Source organism: Taurulus bubalis, assembly GCF_910589615.1.
Source record: "Taurulus bubalis genome assembly, chromosome: 20".
Classification (NCBI taxonomy): domain Eukaryota; kingdom Metazoa; phylum Chordata; class Actinopteri; order Perciformes; family Cottidae; genus Taurulus; species Taurulus bubalis.
Genome location: NC_136608.1, coordinates 13,086,520 through 13,108,425, shown reverse-complemented (window position 1 = coordinate 13,108,425; position 21,906 = coordinate 13,086,520). Strand labels below are relative to the sequence as shown.

General features: G+C 40.2%; 2 protein-coding genes across 2 annotated transcripts; one reads left to right on the top strand and one right to left on the bottom strand.

Annotated features, from left to right (window-relative positions):
* Positions 1–1,145: 1,145 nt before the first annotated feature.
* Positions 1,146–3,688, bottom strand: rps16 (ribosomal protein S16). The gene is made up of 6 exons (XM_079236321.1): positions 3,635–3,688; positions 3,494–3,545; positions 2,830–2,931; positions 2,302–2,398; positions 2,135–2,182; positions 1,146–1,327 (listed from the first exon to the last, which is right to left on the bottom strand). Exons 2-6 carry the CDS (start codon positions 3,539–3,541, stop codon positions 1,182–1,184), a joined length of 441 nt encoding a protein of 146 aa, XP_079092447.1. The 5' UTR covers positions 3,542–3,545; positions 3,635–3,688; the 3' UTR covers positions 1,146–1,181.
* A 2,809-nt stretch (positions 3,689–6,497) lies between these two features.
* Positions 6,498–7,572, top strand: tnnt2c (troponin T2c, cardiac; the record flags this gene model as incomplete). The annotated part of the gene is made up of 1 exon (XM_079236262.1): positions 6,498–7,572. One exon carries the CDS (start codon positions 6,498–6,500, stop codon positions 7,290–7,292), a length of 795 nt encoding a protein of 264 aa, XP_079092388.1. The 3' UTR covers positions 7,293–7,572.
* Between the last annotated feature and the right edge of the window lie 14,334 nt (positions 7,573–21,906).

Sequence of the window (21,906 nt, the reverse complement as noted above, 5' to 3'; positions counted from 1 at the left end):
CGCTGTCTTCTGGCGCCCTCTGCTGGTGGAAAGTGGTCATCATAAAAGCAAATGGCAAAGAAAACAGTTGCCGCAAGCACCGTAAAATCATTCAGTGTGTCTGCTTGTGAGAGTAAAACCAGTATTAGTGGTCTCTCTGAAAGTGTGTGGAGAAATACTTTTCAGAGCAGAATGTGTGTCCATTAAAAGAAAAGAAACAATGTTATATTGAATACTGACTTGATTCCCACTCAGGGAATATCATTACTTGCCACTAGACTAACAGGTTAATGTCAGCGGTTGCAGATAAAAGCAATTTGATGACCTGCCACCATGACAGATACAATTTCCTTGTATTAAGAAATATTTCCAAAAAGCATTTCCCCAAGGAATCAGTCAGGGATTTAAGGTACAATGACTATTCACAATTTTTACAATTAAGTTCTGTACAGATTATGTTTCATAAATGGCAGACAAGATTGAGCCGTTAGAAACACCCGTTCAATTGTACTTTTATGTCTTTCTGGTATGTCACAGTAGATAAAGCATGCATGTTGATAATAAAAACTAACGATGTCTGAATGTAATTAGGCTTCTTTAGTTTCAGGGTCCTGTAGCTGTGCATGCAGTCTGCCATCATTAGTGGGATGAGTAACACCTGTGCGATTCTTCCTACTGATGCTGCGAAACATTTTACATCTGCTAAGTACAGAACTGTTAATTAGTAGTGAGTATAACAGCACAAGTTCCTCATCAAGAGGTCAAGCTCAAATAAAGACTATTCACCTTGACCTCCTTCAGTAGCAGTAAATGATGGATTATGAATTCACGCTGTAAATGTATATAATTCACGAGAAAAAAAAAAACTTAATTGTTCACATCTCGACAGATTATCAGTGAAATGTGTAGTTTACTCTCAACATGTACTTCTGTGCCATGTGACTAAGAAAAATAACTCCAAAGTGTGTTGTACTTAATGAATTTAGCAATTTCAACTTGACAAACATCCGTCATTGAAAACTAGGAACAGATGGTAGATGTATTGTGAATAATCTTTCATGCTGGAATTGGTAACAGTCAATGCTGACAAGTTTCTTAATTACTAATAAGCCATCAAATCGGCTGTTTTATGAATTAAAAAAAAAAAAAAAAAGGACAACTTTTTTTGTTCCTCCAATTTATTAAGAAAATGTACAGGGGGATTAACGGTAGGACTTCTGGTAGCGGGCACGAGCTCCGGGTCCACCGAACTTCTTGGACTCGCAGCGACGAGGATCGGCAACCAGCAGGGTCCTGTCGTACTGGATCAGGATGTCTTTGATCTCCTTCTTGGAGGCCTCATCAACATCTGCAGAAGGACATAAAGGCTCCACGTTATTCTCTATCCAAAGTGTTCGAATACATTATACCGTTACTGTAATAAACACGGCACTGCATATTTTCAGATCTTCATACCCAAAGGTCTTTTTGTAACATAGAACTTAAAGAAAACAGTTGTCTTGTTTAGAAAGCATCCCAAGGTAGTTTCTATGAAAAGGCAATCAGTTTCACCCAACTGTTTAATGTATTATGACATTTGCTCAAAAACATGACAAAATAAACTAATGTAGAGCTCAAGTTCCAAACAATGTGGATACACAAATCCCTGGAGTGATTATTGTTCCCATGCTGACACAAAACCCCAACTCTACAGTGATTCAACATTAAAGCTCAGCACACGGCTGGAACCCTTAATACAGCACAAACTCAAAGACTTGCAGGCACACATGTTCTCAAGACTGCAAGTTAAGTGTATTTCTGATGCTAAAGCTTTAGAAATATCTCATTTGAGTGTTGCTTCGTATTTTAAATATCCCGATTTGACAACCTTTCAGCCATCTAGGATGTCCTCAGATCTGTAGCATCAGTTAATGTCCATGCATCAATGTTACCATTAGTGAACAGGTCATACCACCTTACAGGGGACTACTTTTTTTTAGGCAAGCATGTCTAAACAAATGGACATTCACTGACCCGAAATAAAACATAGTTGACATACAGAACTTAATGAAAATGTGTTCCCACGCATCAGGACTATCTATTGGGTTGAAACCTTCACAGCAATTTCTCAATAGCATGAGTGATGTTTGTGCACTGGGAAAAATGTAATACTCACACTTCTGGTAGTAGGCAACCAGGGATTTGGAGATGGCCTGACGGATAGCTGGAAGACAACAATAACAACATTAAATGGCAGGAAGGTGAAACATCCTCAGACACACCATTTGATGATGGATAAATATGAAACAACTAATCATTGATACAAATATGATTTCTTCTTACCATAGATCTGTGCCACATGTCCACCACCCTTCACTCTGACTCTGATGTCAACTCCAGCAAAACGCTCCTTGCCCAGCAACAGCACTGGCTCCAGAAGCTAAAAGAACACATGACAACCATGTATTAAAGAAAAAAGAAACAATCATAGTGACCAGGATTATTGCAAATGGATGAGTTTTTGCAGAATACTGAAAGCTGCTTAAAAAATACTTTTGCGTCCTGTAGCAATCTAATACATCCCTACTAGCTTCAAAGGAAAGCAAGTTACGCTGTCATCTGCAATAGAAATCCCCTTCAATTAATTTAGTTTAATATTGATTTCAGCTGCTAGGCCAAAGGCAGTAAGGCACCACTCCATATAGGCTTCACATGCATTGTGTTCGATTAAGGCTACAACTGGCACCCTTGTCATGTTGCCCCAGCTCATCCCGACCTGTCCCCATCTCCTTCAAATACAGATGTTAAAGGCTTTGTCCTCCATCAGCCATGTGCATCCGGACGTTAACCGCCTCTCTCATCAGGACTCACCTTGTACTGGAGGGTGGCAGGCTCCACCATGTCCAGGGGTCTGCCGTTCACCTTGATCAGGCCATTGCCCCTCTTGCAGTGAGCAACTGCTGTGGCGGTTTTCTAAGAAGAAAGCATCAACATTATCGTCAGATCACAAAGAGACCTGAAAGTTAACTCTGTACACCGGTCAACCTGCACGTGTATTACGATACAACACGTATCACACCGTTACAATTCAAACATTAGGTGTATGATGTTCTGGAGCCACGTGACGTTGATGGATTAGGGTTGCTGGGTTTGTCAATGAAGTCAGAAATTGGTGTTCGTATGTAAGAGACGTGAGGTGAAATGAACGGTGACGTGCTGCGTAAAGTATCTAAAGACAACCAGTGCTAGCAGCCAAGCTAGTTAGCTAGCTACCAAAGCTCCGATCCGGTGACGTTATGCAGCAAAACTGACCGATTTTAAACGCAGCAGCAAATATCACAGGTGCTTTATGAACATGTGCAACATTAATAGAGCTTCAACCAATGTTTCGTCACGTCTAGCGCAACACAGGCTCCCGTAACACGATGTTAAGCACACACACCAACGCAGCATGTTAGCTACTTTAGCTAACGAGCGCTAGCAAGACAGGATAGCCACAACACCACATGTGGAATACAGTCTTTATTTCACTTACTTTACGTCCAAAGACCTGGACAGATTGCAAAGGACCTTTAGCCGGCATGGTTCTGAAACACACAAGGAAGAAGCGTTACACTAGAAACCAGTGAATATGTGTATTTTATACTATTTAAGGGGATCGGGCTGGCAAACATACCGTCTTCAGCTAGGGTGCCGTACGGAGAGAACGAACGGGGTTTCACACGCCGAAGATCAGGGGCTATTGTACGACACTTCAGACGTGCTTTGTGGTAGATTTTGCGACAGTTCTACCTCCATTTTACGGTTGTGTGAGGAAAGCAGTGGCCGAAAAAACTTTTATAGAAAAGATATTCTTCAATGTGGAACTTTATTCGAAAATGTGTTTATTTTGGCTTGCAACTATAAAAAAACATATATATAAAAAAAATCGGACTTTCAGAAACAGGTTTAGTGGAAATTAATATAAAAGCACAATTTCTCACCACACGTCTATAAAAACACAATTTCTCACCACAACAATATCATTTCTGAAATAATTGTATTATAGAGTATTTTTCTTAAGAATTAGGTTGACACAAACATATTTTTGGTAAATCAATAATTGAAAATGGAATGACAGATATTGTTTCAGTGACCAAACTGTTTTTTATTGTTTTTCCTGCCGAAGACACTTTCAAGGACATTTTTTTTGTGTGGAGAAAAAGGCTTCTGTCATTGTGCTGATAACATGTCAATTGTAGTTATTCTACAATTCATTATATATGGATAATAAAGTTCCCAAATCTAAATGATAAGTAAAACGTATTTAAGACAGTATAAATGGAGCGGATCTATTTAAGAAAACTGCTCATCAACACAACTAAACTCAAATAAACGTCTCCAAACTGAGTTGTCGGTGCCAAATTTCATATTTTTTTCCAGGAAACTAACAAGATAAGGACGATGGTCACAACATCCAACCGGAAACAGAAACACTGACCCTGCAAAAAGGTCAAGATGTCACTCTTGAATTTGTGTTCTACGCTCCGGATTTAGGGAGAATACATTTTGATGTGAACGGATTATCAGTTTGCATGATGTGGATCCCGTTAGGCATCAGTTTCCCAAGGTGACACTCAATACACTTCACTGCCCTGCATGTGTTGACCAGATGAGGTCACTGTTCACCCAGTGTTGCCTGCATGTCTGAGCAGAACTGCTTCTTTCCTGGTGGGTTCATCCAGTTGATGTGGGCACGACCTTTGACCCCAAATTACCCCCCATCAGTGTATGAACGTGTGAATGACGTCTGACATCTAGAACAGTACACAAATACAAGTCCATTCATGCATTTTCAATTTAATAAAAGGTTGAATACAAGGATGGACTCTTAAATAACACATATACATTGTTTGTTTATCATCTCCTATTGTAGATTTTCAAATTTTAATTTCTAACTTTGTCTTCCTACTGATGGCCCAAGTCAAATTCCTTGCATGTGCAACCATACTTCACTGTTTCTATTTCTGTTTAAAGGATGTCAACCTCTGCAAGAACTTTTTTCTTTTCATTTGCATTTAGTTTCCCTGCATCACTCTATTTGTTCATCGCGGCCTGTGTTAGACAGCAACAGGATGTGACTGTATTTATAGCCTTTGCTGCCTTTCTTCGCTGATGGACACAGTTGTCCCTCGGCACCAGCAACCAAGTTTATACTGGGACCACCTGCTGTTGTGCACTGGCATGTTTTACTGGGGCTCTCAGTCCACTCTGGGACGAGACAGGGGACTTTCTCGCAATTATTCAAATTTGTTTTTTTTTTAAGGCCACAATAAACCTATCCTCACTCAGAGCTCCAGAATACTGAAACTGAACCCCCTGGAGATAATGTGTCATCTCCCACATGCGTATGCAGCAGAACACCGCTCATCCCAAGGAGGCTAACGCAACGCTTTAATTGGAATTCTCAGACGAAGCGGAGCACCTGTTTCCCTCCCGTCAGTTATATCTCATCCTCTTTGTTGGTCCCTTTCCACTCACAACTCAAGACTTGGGAACACACATTGTTGACACCGCCGTCGAAGCGTTGCATCGTGGGAGCAATTACACTTTAATCCTGAGAGCAAAAGGCCTCCAATAGCAAGAATGTTTTAATTGCATTCCAAAGAGGAGACACAGGCGCGGCAGTGATGCTCATCTTGTCTTTTTTCTTACTGATGATCATCTGTGGTACTTGAGCTTTTTGATTTTTTTTTTCCGTTTTCAGAAATAATAACTGTTGGTACACAAATACCAATATTTAAAATGCACTGGCTGACTGCTAAAACAATAACTTTACAAAGATAACTGAACATAAAAGAGATATATCCTCTTTATAAAGTTGTTTCTTTGAACTACATTTAAAACATGTTAGTTTGAGGATATTCAAGGCAGTGGCTCATTTTGGAGAATGTGACAGCTGTGACTTCACGCGGCTCTGATGCACTTAAAGAGATCGCAATGTGCTCCGTTAATGTCACTCCTCGAAACGCCACGGTGGCTTTTAAACCATCACTGCGGATTAGCAAGTTCCCCCAACTGCGCGTGAAATATCTGCAGACAAGAGTCGAAGAGCATCGCTCTCTATTTATCCTCGGCTCTCACGTCTCTGTCAGCGTCAAGAGGCCTCGGTGGGCCTTTACAAGTATGGGCGTCACTTGTTTCCGGGTGACACATGTGTGTTTGCTTTGTGGGGACTGGAAAGCACAAGTGTGTGTGCGCATCTGTTGTGTATCTGAAATAGTCTCTCATCTTGTCCTTACAAAGGAATGAGGAGGCGCTGCGGGGTCAGAACTGGAGGGAGGGGTCGGTTAAGTGTGGCTAAAAGGTTTGGTGAGGAGAAAATAGACTACTCCATCTGTCTCAAAATCCACCCTGCTGCTGAACCCCACCCTGGAGACTTTGGAGGTCACATGGTAAAAAAAAAGGCAAACCCCTTTAAAACCCCTCTAGCTGCACACCCACCACCCCAGTCATCTCTTCCCAGCTGGTCTCCGTGGTCATCCTGCCTTCTGTCCATCATGTCAGACACTGAGGAGTACGAGCAGGAGGAGGAAGAAGTTGAAGAAGAGGAAGAGGATGAAGCGGAGAAGACGGAAAAGCAAGCAGGGGAGATTGAGCACGAGGAGGACTCCAAGTGGCGGCCCAAGACGACTTATGTGCCAAATATCGCTCCTCCGAAGCTGCCCGACGGCGAGAAGGTGGATTTCGACGACCTGCACCGGAAGCGGCTCGAGAAGGATTTCAACGACCTGCAGACGCTGATAGAGTCGCATTTCTCCACGCGCCACAAAGAGGAGGAAGAGCTAGTCTCTCTGCGCAGCCGCATCGAGAACCGCCGCTCCGACCGGGCGGAGCAGCAGCGCGTGCGCGCCGAGCAGGAGCGCGAGCGCCAGGCGCGTCTGGCCGAGGAGAGGGCGAGGCGCGAGGACGAGGCGGCAAAGCTGCGCGCGGACGAGGAGGCGAAGAAGAAGAAGATCTTCACCAACAAGTCCTTCGGCGGCTACCTGCAAAAGGTGGACCAGAAGAAGGGCAAGAAGCTGACCGCGCGCGAGGAGAAGAAAAAGGCGCTGCTGGAGCGCCGGAAGCCGCTCAACATCGACCACCTGCACCAGGACAAGCTGGCGGACAAGGCGCAGGACCTGTGGCAGTGGCTCCACCAGCTGCACGCCGAGAAGTTTGAGCTGGCCGAGAAGCTCAAGAGGCAGAAGTACGACATTCACGTGCTGCGGAACCGAGTCAGCGACCACCAGAGGGGCTCCAAAGCATCCAAGGCGTCCCGCGGGGCCAAGGGCAAGGCCGGCTCCTGGAAGTGAGGGTGGCGCAGCCGCAGCTGGACTGTATCATGGACGTCATCGACATGTCTGATTGTTCTCACTTTATGTTCACTCATGGTTTGGTTGAAGACTTTATTAAACCTGGTGTGTGGTGGTGTTGATTTCACTACTTCACAGCGCTGTGTGCTGTTTTATCTTTGCAAACCAAAACTGTTTCTTTCCACCTGTGCAGTTGTTCATTTTAGTTTTTCCATCTGCCCACAAACTCTATTATCAAAAATGTGTGATCTTCAAAACACAATTTAATCTCTTGTGAAATAATCTGCCTGTAATCAAGTTAATCTTCATTCTAACTCAAGAAATTCAGTTTACTCTGCTCTTACATTCATACCCAATAAACCACTTCAAACGTGTCATTGTTTTTGAAAAAGGGTGACTCCCAAGACAGAAATGTGAACTTTTCGTTGTTGTTGGTGGTAATTTATTGAATGATGTCACTTAAGAACAGTTGTGTTAAGAACAGCTGACTTTTTAAGAATACTTATTTAGACCTGCAGTATTTCTATAGCAAAAAAAGACCCAACTGTTGACCGACAGGTCGCGACCCAAAGAGCCTGCAGAGTGGAAGGAGCTTTGCAAAGCGGTGACTGATGTCTTAAAGGAATGCAATCAGCAAGACCCGGGTTGCCATTTCTCTCTCTTGTTGTCTTGCAATGAAAGACAAAGATAAAACTCAGATTTTTTATGGAATAATTATCAGATCATTCGAATCATTGACCTCGAATTTAACATGAGTCGGATAATTCATGTTGTTGATGCACTCGTCTGCACAAACTGCTCTCTGGCCGGCAAAGATTATTCCAATCAAACTTCCTCTATGTGTTTTCATTAATTAAATATGGAATCTGCAGCAGGTGACAGGCCACCAGAAAAACTAGTTTCTTTGATTTATGTATGTTGCAAGTATCCTCTCATCCCCCATTACCAATTATTTATGATTTCTAAAACTATTCTGAACCTAATTTTTGGCTTCAAAATGATCTTAATATTTGAAAAACTGTTCAGACATTGAATATCTAGTTTGTGAATATGTATTTTATTTTTTGCCTTTTGCTGTCCTAAAACACCATCCTGCTGTCGGTCAAATGAAAGTCAAAGTGTGCAGCATTAACATGCTACTTCCACTAGGTGGCACTAGAGAGTCAGTTTTAAGCAAACACTTTTATTACACACACAAAAAGTACATTACTTAAATAATGTGTATGCATGCAATACATATGTATTCAATAAATGATACAAATTAATTTAGGAAGCCAGGTTAATGTACTCTTTGTTGTTTTACTTGTGAACGAATTGCAAAGTCCTTAATTCCAGAAAATCAGAAGTCATTGTATCTGTAGGCAAAGATTAGTGTCTTTTTCTGATTTTAATAAGTTCAGACTTTTCCAATGAAACAGACTCTCTTTCCAACACTAAACAACACTGAACATACAGTATGTCAGACAAAGGTATTTTGACAGTTCTCTCCCCTGCAGCTTTTGGTTGTCACTCAGACTTGGACTGTAGATGCCCTGTCGCTGTTTTGCTCTCATGGCTGTGACAAGTCATTAAAAGGCTTCCAGGCATAACAGGTTACCATAGAGACTGGGGGAAAGCCATATGACCAGGTCTCAATACCCCACCACCCCCCTCATCCAGCCTCAAGGTGCCCACTGTAATGATGAAAAACGCCCGACTTGACCCCATCTTGACATACCAGCGCATCAATCGACTACCCGTGTGGCACCGGGGAACGGCATGTTCCCAAAACTCTCAAGTTGATTTGAAGACAAGCTGCTGCTGGATGTTAATTCAAGTTATACATTCTGCTGCTCTGATGTGATGATTGAAATGCACTTCATGGTGATGCACATGCTGAGTTGGAACCGTGTGAACGTTTGCTCCAACAGCAGCCGCAGGCTCACAGAGGGCGGGGGGGGGGGGGGTCTAGTGTCTGCATTAGCACCCAGCAGAGACTAGAGGATGATGTAAATGCTGCATGGTGATTGATAGTTTCCAGCGACGCTTTCAACTCTGATCGGGAATTCATTAGGTGGTTCAGTTGTCCAAACAGATATCTGTATTTTAATCAAAGTTAAGCAGGTGTATTCTGGTATGCAACACGTGTGCGGAATGGCACTACATTACTCAAAGTGCATTATGACTTGTTCAGGACTCGAAACTCGGTCTTAACTTGCCGGTCTTAACATGGCTTTTGACTTGGGACTTGTTAATCTTGACCTGGGTCTGGACTTGGGACTTGTTAGTCTTGACTTGGGACTTGTTCGTCTTAACATGGGTCTTGACTTGGGACTTGTTAATCTTGACCTGGTCTGGACTTGGGACTTTTCAGTCTCAATTTAGGACTTGTCAGTCTTGACTCTTGACTGGACTTGGGACTCTTGACTCTTGATTTAGGAATAATCAGTTCTGTCTAGAACTAGAATTGGGACTTGACTTTGACATGTCAAACTTAACATAGGACTTGTTAGTTTTGACTAAGACTTGACTTGGAATTTGAGTGCAAAGACTTGTGACTCACACAACAATGGCGTTAAATGCAACATTAACTGTAATGAATGAATTACATTTGTCATACATTTTCATTAAACAAACAGGAAACATACAGAATGACTCATCCACTCGCAGATCATCAACAACTTCAGCCCCAGTTGTGAATCCTCATAATCCACAACTTCACTTTTATTTTCTCTTTATGTTCATTTCAGATCTAGGAAGTGGAATTGTTTGTTCTCCGTTGACCAGGAAGCAAAACTTAAAAACTATCTGATTTCATAATAACATACTTCTTTTTCATTAAACTAGACTTTAATTAAAGAAACATTTGTTGATATATGATCGTAAAAAAATAAAATAAGTTGACCATAAGGAACGATGTCTCCTGAGTTTATGTATTTACTTTGAGGAGCATGATGTCATTACCATTTCCTTCATAAGATGTTTCTATCTCTTTTCAAGGTTTCTTATTCCACCCTCTTGAGATTGTGCAACACCATTATATAATACATCATAACTCACAAGTCGTCACCGTGTCAGCAGTGACCTCGATGTCTGTACCGAGGCCACATTGACTTTTCCCCCGTGTATGATTTCACTCCCGTCTACCAAGATATGTAAAACAAAAATCAAAAGCAGGTTAATGTCCTGTCCTGCTAACTGGTTGGAGTATAATACTGTGTGAGGCGGAGCGTGTATGACGCCAGCAAGACAACTCATGTCTTTATATTTCTTGATGGTGTCAAGTATACTTTGGTAGTGCAGCTTCTTGTGATTACCACATTATCTTAACTTCTGACCACATCCACATGTTTGCAGTTTGTGTGATCTTTGCGTTATCTTGTCTGTTCATGTTAACTGATGGAAGCGTGAAGCACTTTGTGGTTTGCATGTGGTGAGTTGAACCCAGCTTGTCACACAGAAACTAGCATGTATCATTACACTATAGTGACAAATTATGAGCATACAAGTCACCAGATGCTTACAGCTATGTGCAAGTAACTTTATAAAGCCACAATATGTTTTGTTTTCATGAGGTTGCGTATTTTCTGTGGCCAAAACATCAAATATGTACTGCTGGTATTTTGTATCTCAATTCCTTTGACAATTCAGAATAAATATGTTTTAACCTGCTAAAAAGCATTCATTTATTTAACTGTTTCTGTTCTGTGTCTGGAAAGGATCATGTATTTGTGTTACAGAAGACACAAACAAGATTTTGTACTCATGAAGGAAGAAGGCTAGCAATCGACTCCTTGTAAGTTCCTTATTTTAGTTGATTCTCACCCAGCGGTGGGTTCATAAATATATGAACAAGTTAACCCTGGAAATAAACCGCGGATTGAGACGAATGCCTGCATGTAAACGTAGCCATGGAGGCTAAAACACAATGTGGCTTTTCTTGATCCAGCCATGATTTCTAGTGCCTCAGTGTGTCTTCAGCTCCACAGAATCCAACATAACGGCTGTCGTGAGCCTGTGTGATGCAGTCGATCTGGGTCCTAGTAATTATTTACGATTTTCTTTAATGAGAAGTAAATGGCATTACGCCTGTTGGTAAGTACCGTGGGAGATAAAACACACATTTTTGAGATACGGTAACCTCCTGTGTGCTTCGTGTTTTGTAATCTTCTGTTTTTAATCTTGTTTACGTGCAAATAACCCTCATTTACATCCAGTGACAGCTGAGAGAAACTTCTGTTTTTATGATGTAAGGAACTTGGTCATCCCAGTTGTTGTCATGAATTCAGGCAGGCAGTGGGTTGTTTTGAAATACTTGTCAATATGTGTATAAGTACACAAAGGCAATAGAGTAGATAACTGTTTTCCTGGGCAAGTGCAAATGAAAACAAACAAGTTGTTAAGTGAAGAGGAATTATATGATTACAATGTTTGACATTTGGGATTAGTACATTTACTCAAGTACCTAAGTACAATTTTGAGGTACTTATACATTACTTGATTATTTCCATTTGATGGACAAATCCTTTACATTTTCTTGACTGCTGTGCTTTGCAGATAACGTTCTCACATGAAAGCACATGATGAGATTATGAATATTGTTAATGATGAAACTATAGGACTAAAACTATAGTATTTTCGTTATCAATTGGTTTATTAATTATTCCTTGGATGACCGTTTATTCTATAAAATGCCCCAAACATCTTTTACTTTAAAATCTGAATACTCCTTCCTCCATTAGCTGGACTTAAATTGCCACATTAACCACTTCAGTTAACTGTTAGTACTTTCTTATATTATTAATTAGGTAGATAATTGGGTACTCAAGTAATCATGATTCCCACGAGGTCAATTATATCACGCGCCACCTTATTAAATCAAATTCACAGGTGAGAATATATAAAACTCATATTTGAGGCTCTTTTTTTTCGTTAACAGGTTGTTTCTTTCTGGCAAACAGACTTCAATGTGTTGTCGTATATAAACACACACATGCACACATGATGCCAGTGAGGAAACCAGCTCATAGAAATGCTCCAGCTCCAGCCTTCTGAATGCCTTGAGCCTGCCCCGGAGACAGCGTTGTTTAGGCTTATTTCCAACCTCCTCCAAATTGAGGTGGGAGTTGGTGGCAGCCAGAGGTATAAAGGAGCTCTAGCTATAGCCGACAGGGCATAAATCTCCTGCGAGCATCCTGCAAGTATTCAAGCCCAGATCCCTCTGGCCGTATAAAGATTTGATGTCGCCATGCATCCTGTCAGCGCCTCATTGCAACCCGGAGAGAGTGAGTTCCTCAGTGCACAGCTTCAGTGCTGGAATGCAGCATCACTCTAGATATGATAATACGAACAGAGGATCAGAAATGACTGTTATAATAAACCGGACCATCATTTTCCAAGGGATTTAATCTGAAGATGTCTGAGCTTTCAGTTTGTTTATATAAACTAATGCCCAAAAAATTATCTTGTTTTCCCAATATCTTTTAAGAAAAATCGTTGTTGAAAACTGCAGGTTCTTGAAATCCATTTTCAAGTATTTTTTTTTTACTCTACTTTACTTTACTGAGAGGAAGTCATTATGAGTGCCACACAATAAACATATCTGAGGAGTTGGTGTCAAAAATTTGTACCAAATTAAATGTACATTTTCATTTTTGGTAATTTTATGTGTATTTTATACATACCTTCTGTTTACCCCATTTCTCTCTCTCTCTCTCTCTCTCTTTCTCTCTCTTTCTCTCTCTCTCTCTATATATATATGTTGTCATGGCATGTATTTGGTTTCTAGAGCCTGTTTGGAGTTAATTCACATGCACATGGTTATTCATGAGCCATATTATCATATATGGCCTTCTGGGGCGTGATGAATAAACACAAAAGTGTGAAATACTCGCCTGCAAATGTATGTTCATGCCTGTCACAAATGTTCCCTTGAGTGGATCATTTTGACCGGCCGTAAAGCAGCCGGCCTTGTGAGGCTCCTGTTGCTCAGCGATGACATGCAGGGGACATTGTTTACCCATGTTTCACTTCCCTGCTTCGCTTATCTAACCTTTCCACAATTCCTTACATAAAAAAAAAAAATCTTCACAGAATAGAAACTCTCTGCTGGCCTTTTTTTTACAGACTGAATCCGTGTTGGCATCAGAAGTCTGGTCTTCACTGGAGAGAGGAAATCTACTTGGAGCGTTTTCTGATACCCCACCTGGGAAATCATCTTGCCCCCGCTTGTTGGGGCACGTTGCACCTCTTCTAACCAAAAATGCCATAATACCTCCTATCGAGATGAAAATCGCTGCTCTTAGATCATGTTCCTGTTGGTATTTAGTAATATCACTCACGCTAAGTTGAAGTGTGGGCAACACGGATGTATTATAAAGAATGGCGGTCTCACAGGGAAGTGAGTGAGTCATTTTGAGTTAGAGAGCGTGTGCGTCACTCTTGTTTCTTCATTAGGAATATAATGCCACGCAGTTGCCAAACAGCTTCATGACAGCAACACATTGTAAGGGCGCTGGTCAGAACCATGAGTCATCACCGGAGTGTAGGAGCTCAGGCTGTTCATTCATAAAAAAAATCAAAAAACCTCAAATTCAAATGGAACGTTGACATCACGCATCTGCTGGCTGCTGTTTGCACAGGCTTTGTGAGATGTGATGCATCACACCAAGAGCTTAATTAAAATCACGACTATACCATAAATAGAGTTGTGAGTCATGAAGGTACAGCGTCAATATCAGGTAGGAGAGGACAAGCAGCTCTTTAGTCGAGGGCAAAACAGGAAGATCCAACATCAACATCCAAACATCCAACATTCACTCTTGATACTAAATGGTGGCTGTGACTGAAAGCTTTTTAAATGCTTTCACAACGTTTCCTTTGTTTAAAAGTTAGATTTCTGTTTCCAGCTTTCGGTTGCACTCTAGAACCATTATCAGGAAAATGGTCGTAGTTTAATTAAGTTGTGGAGGTCAAAGGGCTCTAATGTGGATCGACTATTTCATGTTGAGTGAGTATTAGGAATTTTCTTGGCCGCTTCAGTTTTTTTTTTAAGTCCGACTTGCCGATTTTCAAAGAAGTATAATTGAGGCAAGTCTCAAGACTTTATTCCCCACCATCCCCCCACTTCTTTTTTTTAACCAACTTGAAGTCAGTGTAAACTGTAACAAAAAATAGAAATGTTAGTTTTTAACTTTGTTATTGTCATCTATAGTGGTTATTTGCATAAAGGCACTATTCAAATGATTAGGAAATACATTATTGTATCTTTTATTCTAATAAAAAAAACATTTATAGTTCTAACCTTTTAAAAGTTTATAGCTTTTAGACCCAATAATTCCCTCTATAATTCTGCTTGTGAATTCTACGTCAAGATACTTGAAAAAAGTATTTGCGTTATGATTCATCTTCACAAAACTACTTTTATTGAGTAGAGTGTAAACGCACCATAATGCAAGACAATGCAACCTCCATTAAAGTTCTGAGCAGCATGATGGGAAAACAGTAGAACATAATAAAAGTCTGATTAAAACATTTTTAAGGCTTATTTATGTTGACTATGCAGTGGTGGCGAATTCCACACTTTATGTCTTCTTTGCTAAAAAAAAATCTGAACTTGGTCAACAGTCCGCCTGAAGGCATTATTTCTGTTATTTTGTCATTTTAATATGAATGCAGTCACTGGAAGAGATCTGGAACCTGTAGGTGTATCCACGTGTTTCCCAACACGTCCTGGGCCCACCTGTTTGTTTATTTAGACGTCGGATGCCTCTCCGGTTAAGAATCGCGGCACTGCTGGATGAGTCACACCTGTGACGGCATGAGCGGCATTTGATGAACGGCTGCATTTAGATTCAAGCTCACGTCCTCCACGGTGTCCTCTGAGTCTCTCGGGTGATTCATGCCGACTGCCTCCACCTCTGCCCACCATGTAAATCAGCAGAGCGGCTGAATTGGCCCGTTTGCACACACAGCCTGTTATTACCACGTCTTCCCAGGCGCTCACACCTGTTGGAGCCACGGTGAAGCCTCTTGTTTCCCGTCTCGGCGGCGCTCATGGTGTCTTAATTACCACCCTCGGACTAACTTTGAGAACTGGAGCAGCAGGGATGGTGTCACAGGATAGAACATCCTTAAGAGGCCTTAAGCTTTTATCTCCGGTAGTGAGAGGCTGATCTCTGGGATTCCTTTTCTTATAATCTGGACACAACATTTGGATGGTTAGCAGGACATTCAATTCAATTGTTTTTTCAAACAATTGTGAGAAAACATTACTTTTTCTGCTCAAAAGTAGCTTGTATGTGTCTCCTGTATTTGATGAGATAAGCTGTCCTCAACTGTGACACCTCGGAAGTCTCTGAGGTATAATAGGTTTGTTGACCCTCCCACTTGCTAGCAGTTTATAATTTCAGTCTTTTGGAAAATGACAGTATTTTTGGAAGGAAGTTGAATGGAAAATGGCCATGAATGACTTATGAGATTACAGAGAACTAACACATCTTCTGTCCTCTCTCAGACTTCTTTCTCTATGAAGACAACTTGTCTATTTTCTCCAAAACCCATGTTAGATGACACTCTTTGCCTTGGATGGACACGCCACTCACCAGCTTGAATCATCAGTGCAAACAATGAACAGTTCATGGGCAAAACATGTCTTCTGGTCCTCTCCCACTTTGCAAATGTACATGTCACTCAGAATATAGAAATATAGTAATACTCACAATTATAAATTTCAATCTCTTAGATTATTAATCCACATCATGGTTAGTCATGAGGTTGATGTTTCTGTCAAGACCAATCAATTGAAGGAGAAAGACTAATGGGCATTTATTTGCAGTCCCTCACATCAATAGATCCTTGTCACCTCCGCTAATGCTTCATTCAGTGGCGTCGCAGCATGTCGTCTGCTCTGTACAGGTGATTGCTTGTTCCAGTTGACAGTTAGCAGCTTTCAGTTTTGTTCTCTTTACTTAAAAAGAAAAAAAGTATAGGTTATACTCACTATTTACACTGCCGGCCTGCTGGGGGTTTTATTCTGAAAGATACAGATAACCTGACGTTTAAAGCAAAGACCAGAGACACAGCCATTCCACCCTAAATCCCTCAAGCTAATTGATTAAAATTCAACCTCAGCTAAACATCCTTAAAGGGTCGGTTATTTTGAAAATCTTGCAAGTGTACGCAAGATTTTAAAAGTCATCCAACCGATTAAAGTATAGCGAGCAGCATTAGCTCCAAAAGTCCCTAAATCTTACCAAAAAAAAGTTTCCAAATGATCAAGACTGACCGCCTTTCCTTTTTAGGCCTCCCTCCAAAGACACACAAGAAATCATATGAACGCAAACAACGAACATCCTATTGTACATGCTCACAGCTTGTGGAAGACTCTGGTGACGAGTGCATGTGCAGAATACGTGCAGCAGGTTGGACGAGCAGGTCCAATCCAACCTTTACATTCAGGCAAAATTAAATGTTTGGCTCTGTTTATTACAGTCCTGTGACAGCCACATATAAAGCAAAGAAAAAACTATAATTGTTTTGTCAGAGCATTTGATTAATCCATTGCTGTCAGGATATAATGAGAATTTCTACAAAAATATCCCAAATGTTTTTGAAGAATATTACCAACCCTGCCTTTTAAACACCTGACATGTTCAGAAAAGTGCACAGTTTTTGTGTTTGATCCCATTGCTAAAAGCCCTCTGGAGAAAAAAACACACCCTCTCCGCTCTCCAGTCCTCTTTCAGGACTAGAGAGGACTGTTATTGTCTGATCGGTGTTGAGATGTTACTGATACTCTGAAATCATTGTACAACCACAAGGCTTCGTCTGGCTGCTCCATTATGTGAGGGGCAATTATTACAGGATGTTTCATCTCTCTTTTGAATTGAATTGAAGATTAACTAACTTTGTATTCATACGGAGACGGAATAATATACAATCGTTTATGATTTGCATGCTTTCCGGAAAATGTTTTTTTTTACACTAGGACATTTATATTTTGAATTACACGATCCAGTTTCTAACAGGTGCACTCTAAGCATGAGCATGTGTCTGACATATAATTGAATGGAGACATTGACGGGCATAAAAAAGACTGTTAGGCAGTAATGGGTGGTGGCATTACATAACTGTCCGTTAATTTACCCCTTTCACTGAAATTGTTCTGAGAATAGAACTGAACCCCGCTGCCTCGGCATTAATGAGTGGACCTTTGACCCTCGGTATCCAACGCGGCATGGAGCTGTAATAAAGCAGACCTGTGTGAGCGTACCGATATCTTTAGCTGTGAAATGAGGTAAATACAAGCTTAGGTGATGCCAGATGGATTTGATAACAATTATTGGTCTTAATATCTAGAAGCAAATCTTAATGAACAATCTGATTAAATGAACAAGTCCAATCATACTGGCATTACTGAGGCTCTTTGATAAGCTAGCGATGTCAAATTCAAGTTTCCATTATAACAAAACAAGAGTAGAATTTGAAAGAAGCTCTCATCTTTATTTGATATCTTCTGTGTTGACAATTTGAAACTGGGATGATCAATTTCCTCCCAAAATTGTGACTAATCCTGCAGGTGCATTGTTGAGCCACGAGGCCGGTCCAATCTCCTTCTAAGTCTCCACAGAGCACTGGTGTTAAACGCCCAGCTCCAACGAGCAATCAGGAAATGACAAAGCTTTAATTACATGCATCACCACGTGGAGCTATTAGCCCTTTCTAAGTAAGGATACCACTCCACTCTAAATATGGGTTTGGTGCACGGAGAGTGGGCAGCTTTCATTGCCAGGGAAACTAATGCGAAAGGAAGTCGTGCCACGAGATATCAAAATGTCCTCTTGATGTTTCACCATCAAACGGATGCGAGATGAGAAAGAGGGACCCATCTATCTGCTGAGCGTCTTAAAAGCATTTCACAAACTCGGGGGGCCTTGTATTTGCTTTAGCTCGAGTGTTCGCGGCGGTTGATGGATGCAGCAGGGTGCCAGCCGATTACAGAGACCAGCAACAGGTGGTTTAGAAAAAGGGGATTTTTTTGAAGTTTAGATGCATTTCATCCCACTTGTAACAATGCTCTGTGTTTTGGGAAAAAGCAAACAAGAAATGTTCTCTTTTTACTGTTTGATTTCATGCAGTTCAGCGCTCTGAAGAGTTCAAAGCCTCTCTTGTGTAGTCGGGTAATTGTGCCATTTTAAATGCAGACAACACTTTAGAAATTATCCACATGATTGTGGGGAGAGCATGTTGAGAGGCTGCATCAGACAAAAGCAACACAAGACAAACCTAATACGTGACAATGGTCTATATCAACTCATTGTATTGACAATACAGCAACAATACTGTGTGTGGAGGGGTATGTGGGCTATAATTGTGGCCAATTTCCAAGCTTATCTACATTTTTGCTAGAATGTGTCTCATTTTCTCTTGTATTTGTTGATTTTGCTCTTGGAGGAAAAGTAACTTAAAAAATAACCCAACTTGTATTTGCATTTCTCTTCTTAATTCAAGGTGTTCAAGTCAATTCATATTATCACTCCAACAATATTATTCTGCTAACAATCTCAACGTTAACAGTATAATCATAACGTCCGTGTCTATGCTTGTTTTGCTTTTTAATAGTTGTAACAGTGAATGAACAGCAACCCAGCTTTACAGGAACACTTCATTTCCATTGTCTTCTGTCTGGATGTGGTTGTTCACTTTTACACTGAGATCTGTAACTTTAGCTTGTATCTTTATCTTTTTAACCTGTTTCCGCTGCTGAATATGTTTGACATCCTGGATTTATCCTTCAAATGCATATTGTAGATCCTTCTGTCTGCTTCTCTCTGAAATTGCTTTTCTGTTTTTCCAAAAATGGATTAATTTCTTTAGTGACAGTGTGGGTTCCATGTGGGCTCTGACCGCTTGACGGAGTAGCAGCGGGGGCGGTGCTTAGTGAAGTGTAAATTTGGCTCAACTTATTTGCTGGGTGACCCCTTGAAACAACGCAAATTCACCTAGATCAGCATATTCCTTCTAATCGAACTTCCTCTGTCTGGATGATCGGTGTCAAATGACTAAATACTCAAAGAGTGCGGCCAGTGTTTTCCATGTGAAGGTCAATGTTGTTGTTGAACGTTAACAAAATAATCCTTTTATTTTGACAAAATGAACACAAAGCTCAAATTGTACTGTCTGTACACTAGTAGATATCCATCTAACTTGGTATTTGGACACAACACCCCAGAGAAGTTGATTTATTTTGTCAAAAATGAAGTTAGAGTTTGAACAAATGCCAAAGGTAGGAGAATAAGAATCAGAGAGAGACCTGCTGTGACTCTTCATTTTTTATTTATTTAGTTAAAATACATATGAAACAGATACAATAAATCACATGTGTTACAAAAGTTATCACAAACTGTACACATCATGACAGCGGTTGCAGTTGTTCTTGCTCGATATAGAATCAACCAATATGCAAACACTTACAGATCAAAGCTCTAAACTGCTAAACATGGAATATTAAGGTAGAGTTGGTTTCACTGGGTCTCCAGTTTGATTTATTGTTCACAACTATTATACAACATGTATCAATTTCACTCAATTACAAGTCTGAGCTGTTCAGATCATCACAGAACAATAGAAATACATTGCGATGTTTTTATCTCCATAAGTTCACGACAACTTCTTAAATTTCACGTTTGAATACAAACAGTGCCATTGACAAGTATACTATTTACAAATATTTCAAATTTAAATACTCTAACATATTAATTTCTTATAGTTTCCCTCAATCAGTGTGTTTTTAAAGAAGTGAGAGGCATGCTACAAGTAAAAATATTTCTTTTTAATATTAATAAAGGATAATTTCTTCTTTCTTCTTAAGGGCAGTGCAAGGGGGAAAAGCATCATTATATATCCATGTGCAAGTAAGATAACAGTACATTGCCTTTTTTTTTTTTGCTATGTTGTCTTTTTATTAGTTTCTTATTACTCACATATGAGGCGAGGCTGAGTCAATGTTTCGTGTCAGATGCATTGAACTTAATTTTGTATGGCTTCATGTAAACAAAAACCATATGTAACAGTTGCAAATGTTTTATGGATTATATTTCCCTGATTTTGTAACTGGTGAGAAAAAGATTGTTGTGCAATAAAGTTTGTGTTCAAAATTGCATACTTGCGTATTGATACTATATACTAAGTGTGTACTGCATACTGTCCACTAAACAAACAATTAGCAGACTGTTCACACTATAATCAAGCAATATGTCTTCTCTGCGTCACATGACTGTATCAATCAAGACCGTACCAGTCCGAGCCGAATGAAAATTGTTCATCACATCAACTCTTCCACTCAATTTGATATTTTCCAGTATTAATGCAAATTATACATTTGTTGGTACATGTTTTCAACAGTACATGAGCTCCCTACATGTCCGCCATTGGACAGTCGGAAGAGCCGCAAAACGTAACCAATTTTGCATCAAAGTAGGTTAGTATGCGATTTGGAACACAGCCCAGCTGTGTTACTCTATTTTATGTTTTTGTGCTATTTGGCCAATTGAGCGTACAAGCTAAGCTACGCCCCCTTAGGTACTATTTCACAGCCTGTCAAGCTTTCCCTTTTTAACGTGGCACATGCAGTTTACAATAACAATGGTGGCCGATTTCCCAATCAAAATACCGTACATTGTAATTTTCAAAACAACCTTCTATTTTGTCGGCTGAAACGGCATCTGTCGCTAGTAGATTTTATTAGCTAGCTCACTAATTAAGCTAACTTTAGCTTCACAATTTGACTTTTAACTTTGACTCTGACTTGATCTCTGCATAACATACATATAAGCATGCTAAAAGGCTAAAGAAGCATGACACAGACAAAAAGTCAGCATGGTTTTGTGTAGAAGTAATAGTTCTGGTACTATACGTATGTTAAGGGGAAATGTATGATTACATTCTAGGTTTGCAGCTTCAATTAAAGCAGATGAACACACACTTCTTTGGTCTTGCATTTATTATTCGGGAGAGCATAGAAATCAAAGCTTGACAGGCTGGCTTATTAAGCTATGATTGGACACTAGTTTCTGAATAATTGGCACATGTATTATCTAGAGGGGCATTTGCAGTTTAAATAACGGTTTAATTATATTTAATGCAGTTATAGGCGTAATACAAATGAGTAACACATTTCTAAGTGCTGCCATTTCAATTTACAATTATGTGCTGAAAATAATCTGGTGTGTACAAAAATACATTATGAAATTGTCATATTTGAATACTTGCCAGGGTGGGTTTTGCAAACACAGTTATTAAATGATTACGAACACATTTTGATGTTTTGTTTATCTCTCTGTAAATGTTTGCTACTAAGCCTCTCTAGGGTCACATGGTAGAAAAAAGAATCCGAGCAACTAATGAAAGCCCGATGCTCGAGTTGCCTTCCAAAGCTGTGGGTCAACTTTGACACAAAGCACAGTAGCTTGTAGGGGTGGAGATAAAAAATCCATTCAGCTTAGTAGTGATTTTTCAATACACTCATGCCAAGTATCGACCATCCATTATAACCTACAACGTTACCAATACAAATGAATCCTTTTAGTAACAATTTCCTTTGAGTTCTCTAAATGGTGCTGAGCTTTTCCTGGCG

Excerpts from the sequence above, each read along its gene's own strand:
- rps16 (XM_079236321.1), bottom strand. The coding sequence starts at position 3,541 with ATGCCGGCTAAAGGTCCTTTGCAATCTGTCCAGGTCTTTGGACGTAAA. Across the intron at positions 2,183-2,301 it reads ACATGTGGCACAGATCTATG|CTATCCGTCAGGCCATCTCC; the intron begins GTAAGAAGAAAT and ends GTTGTCTTCCAG. Across the intron at positions 1,328-2,134 it reads GGTTGCCTACTACCAGAAGT|ATGTTGATGAGGCCTCCAAG; the intron begins GTGAGTATTACA and ends GTCCTTCTGCAG.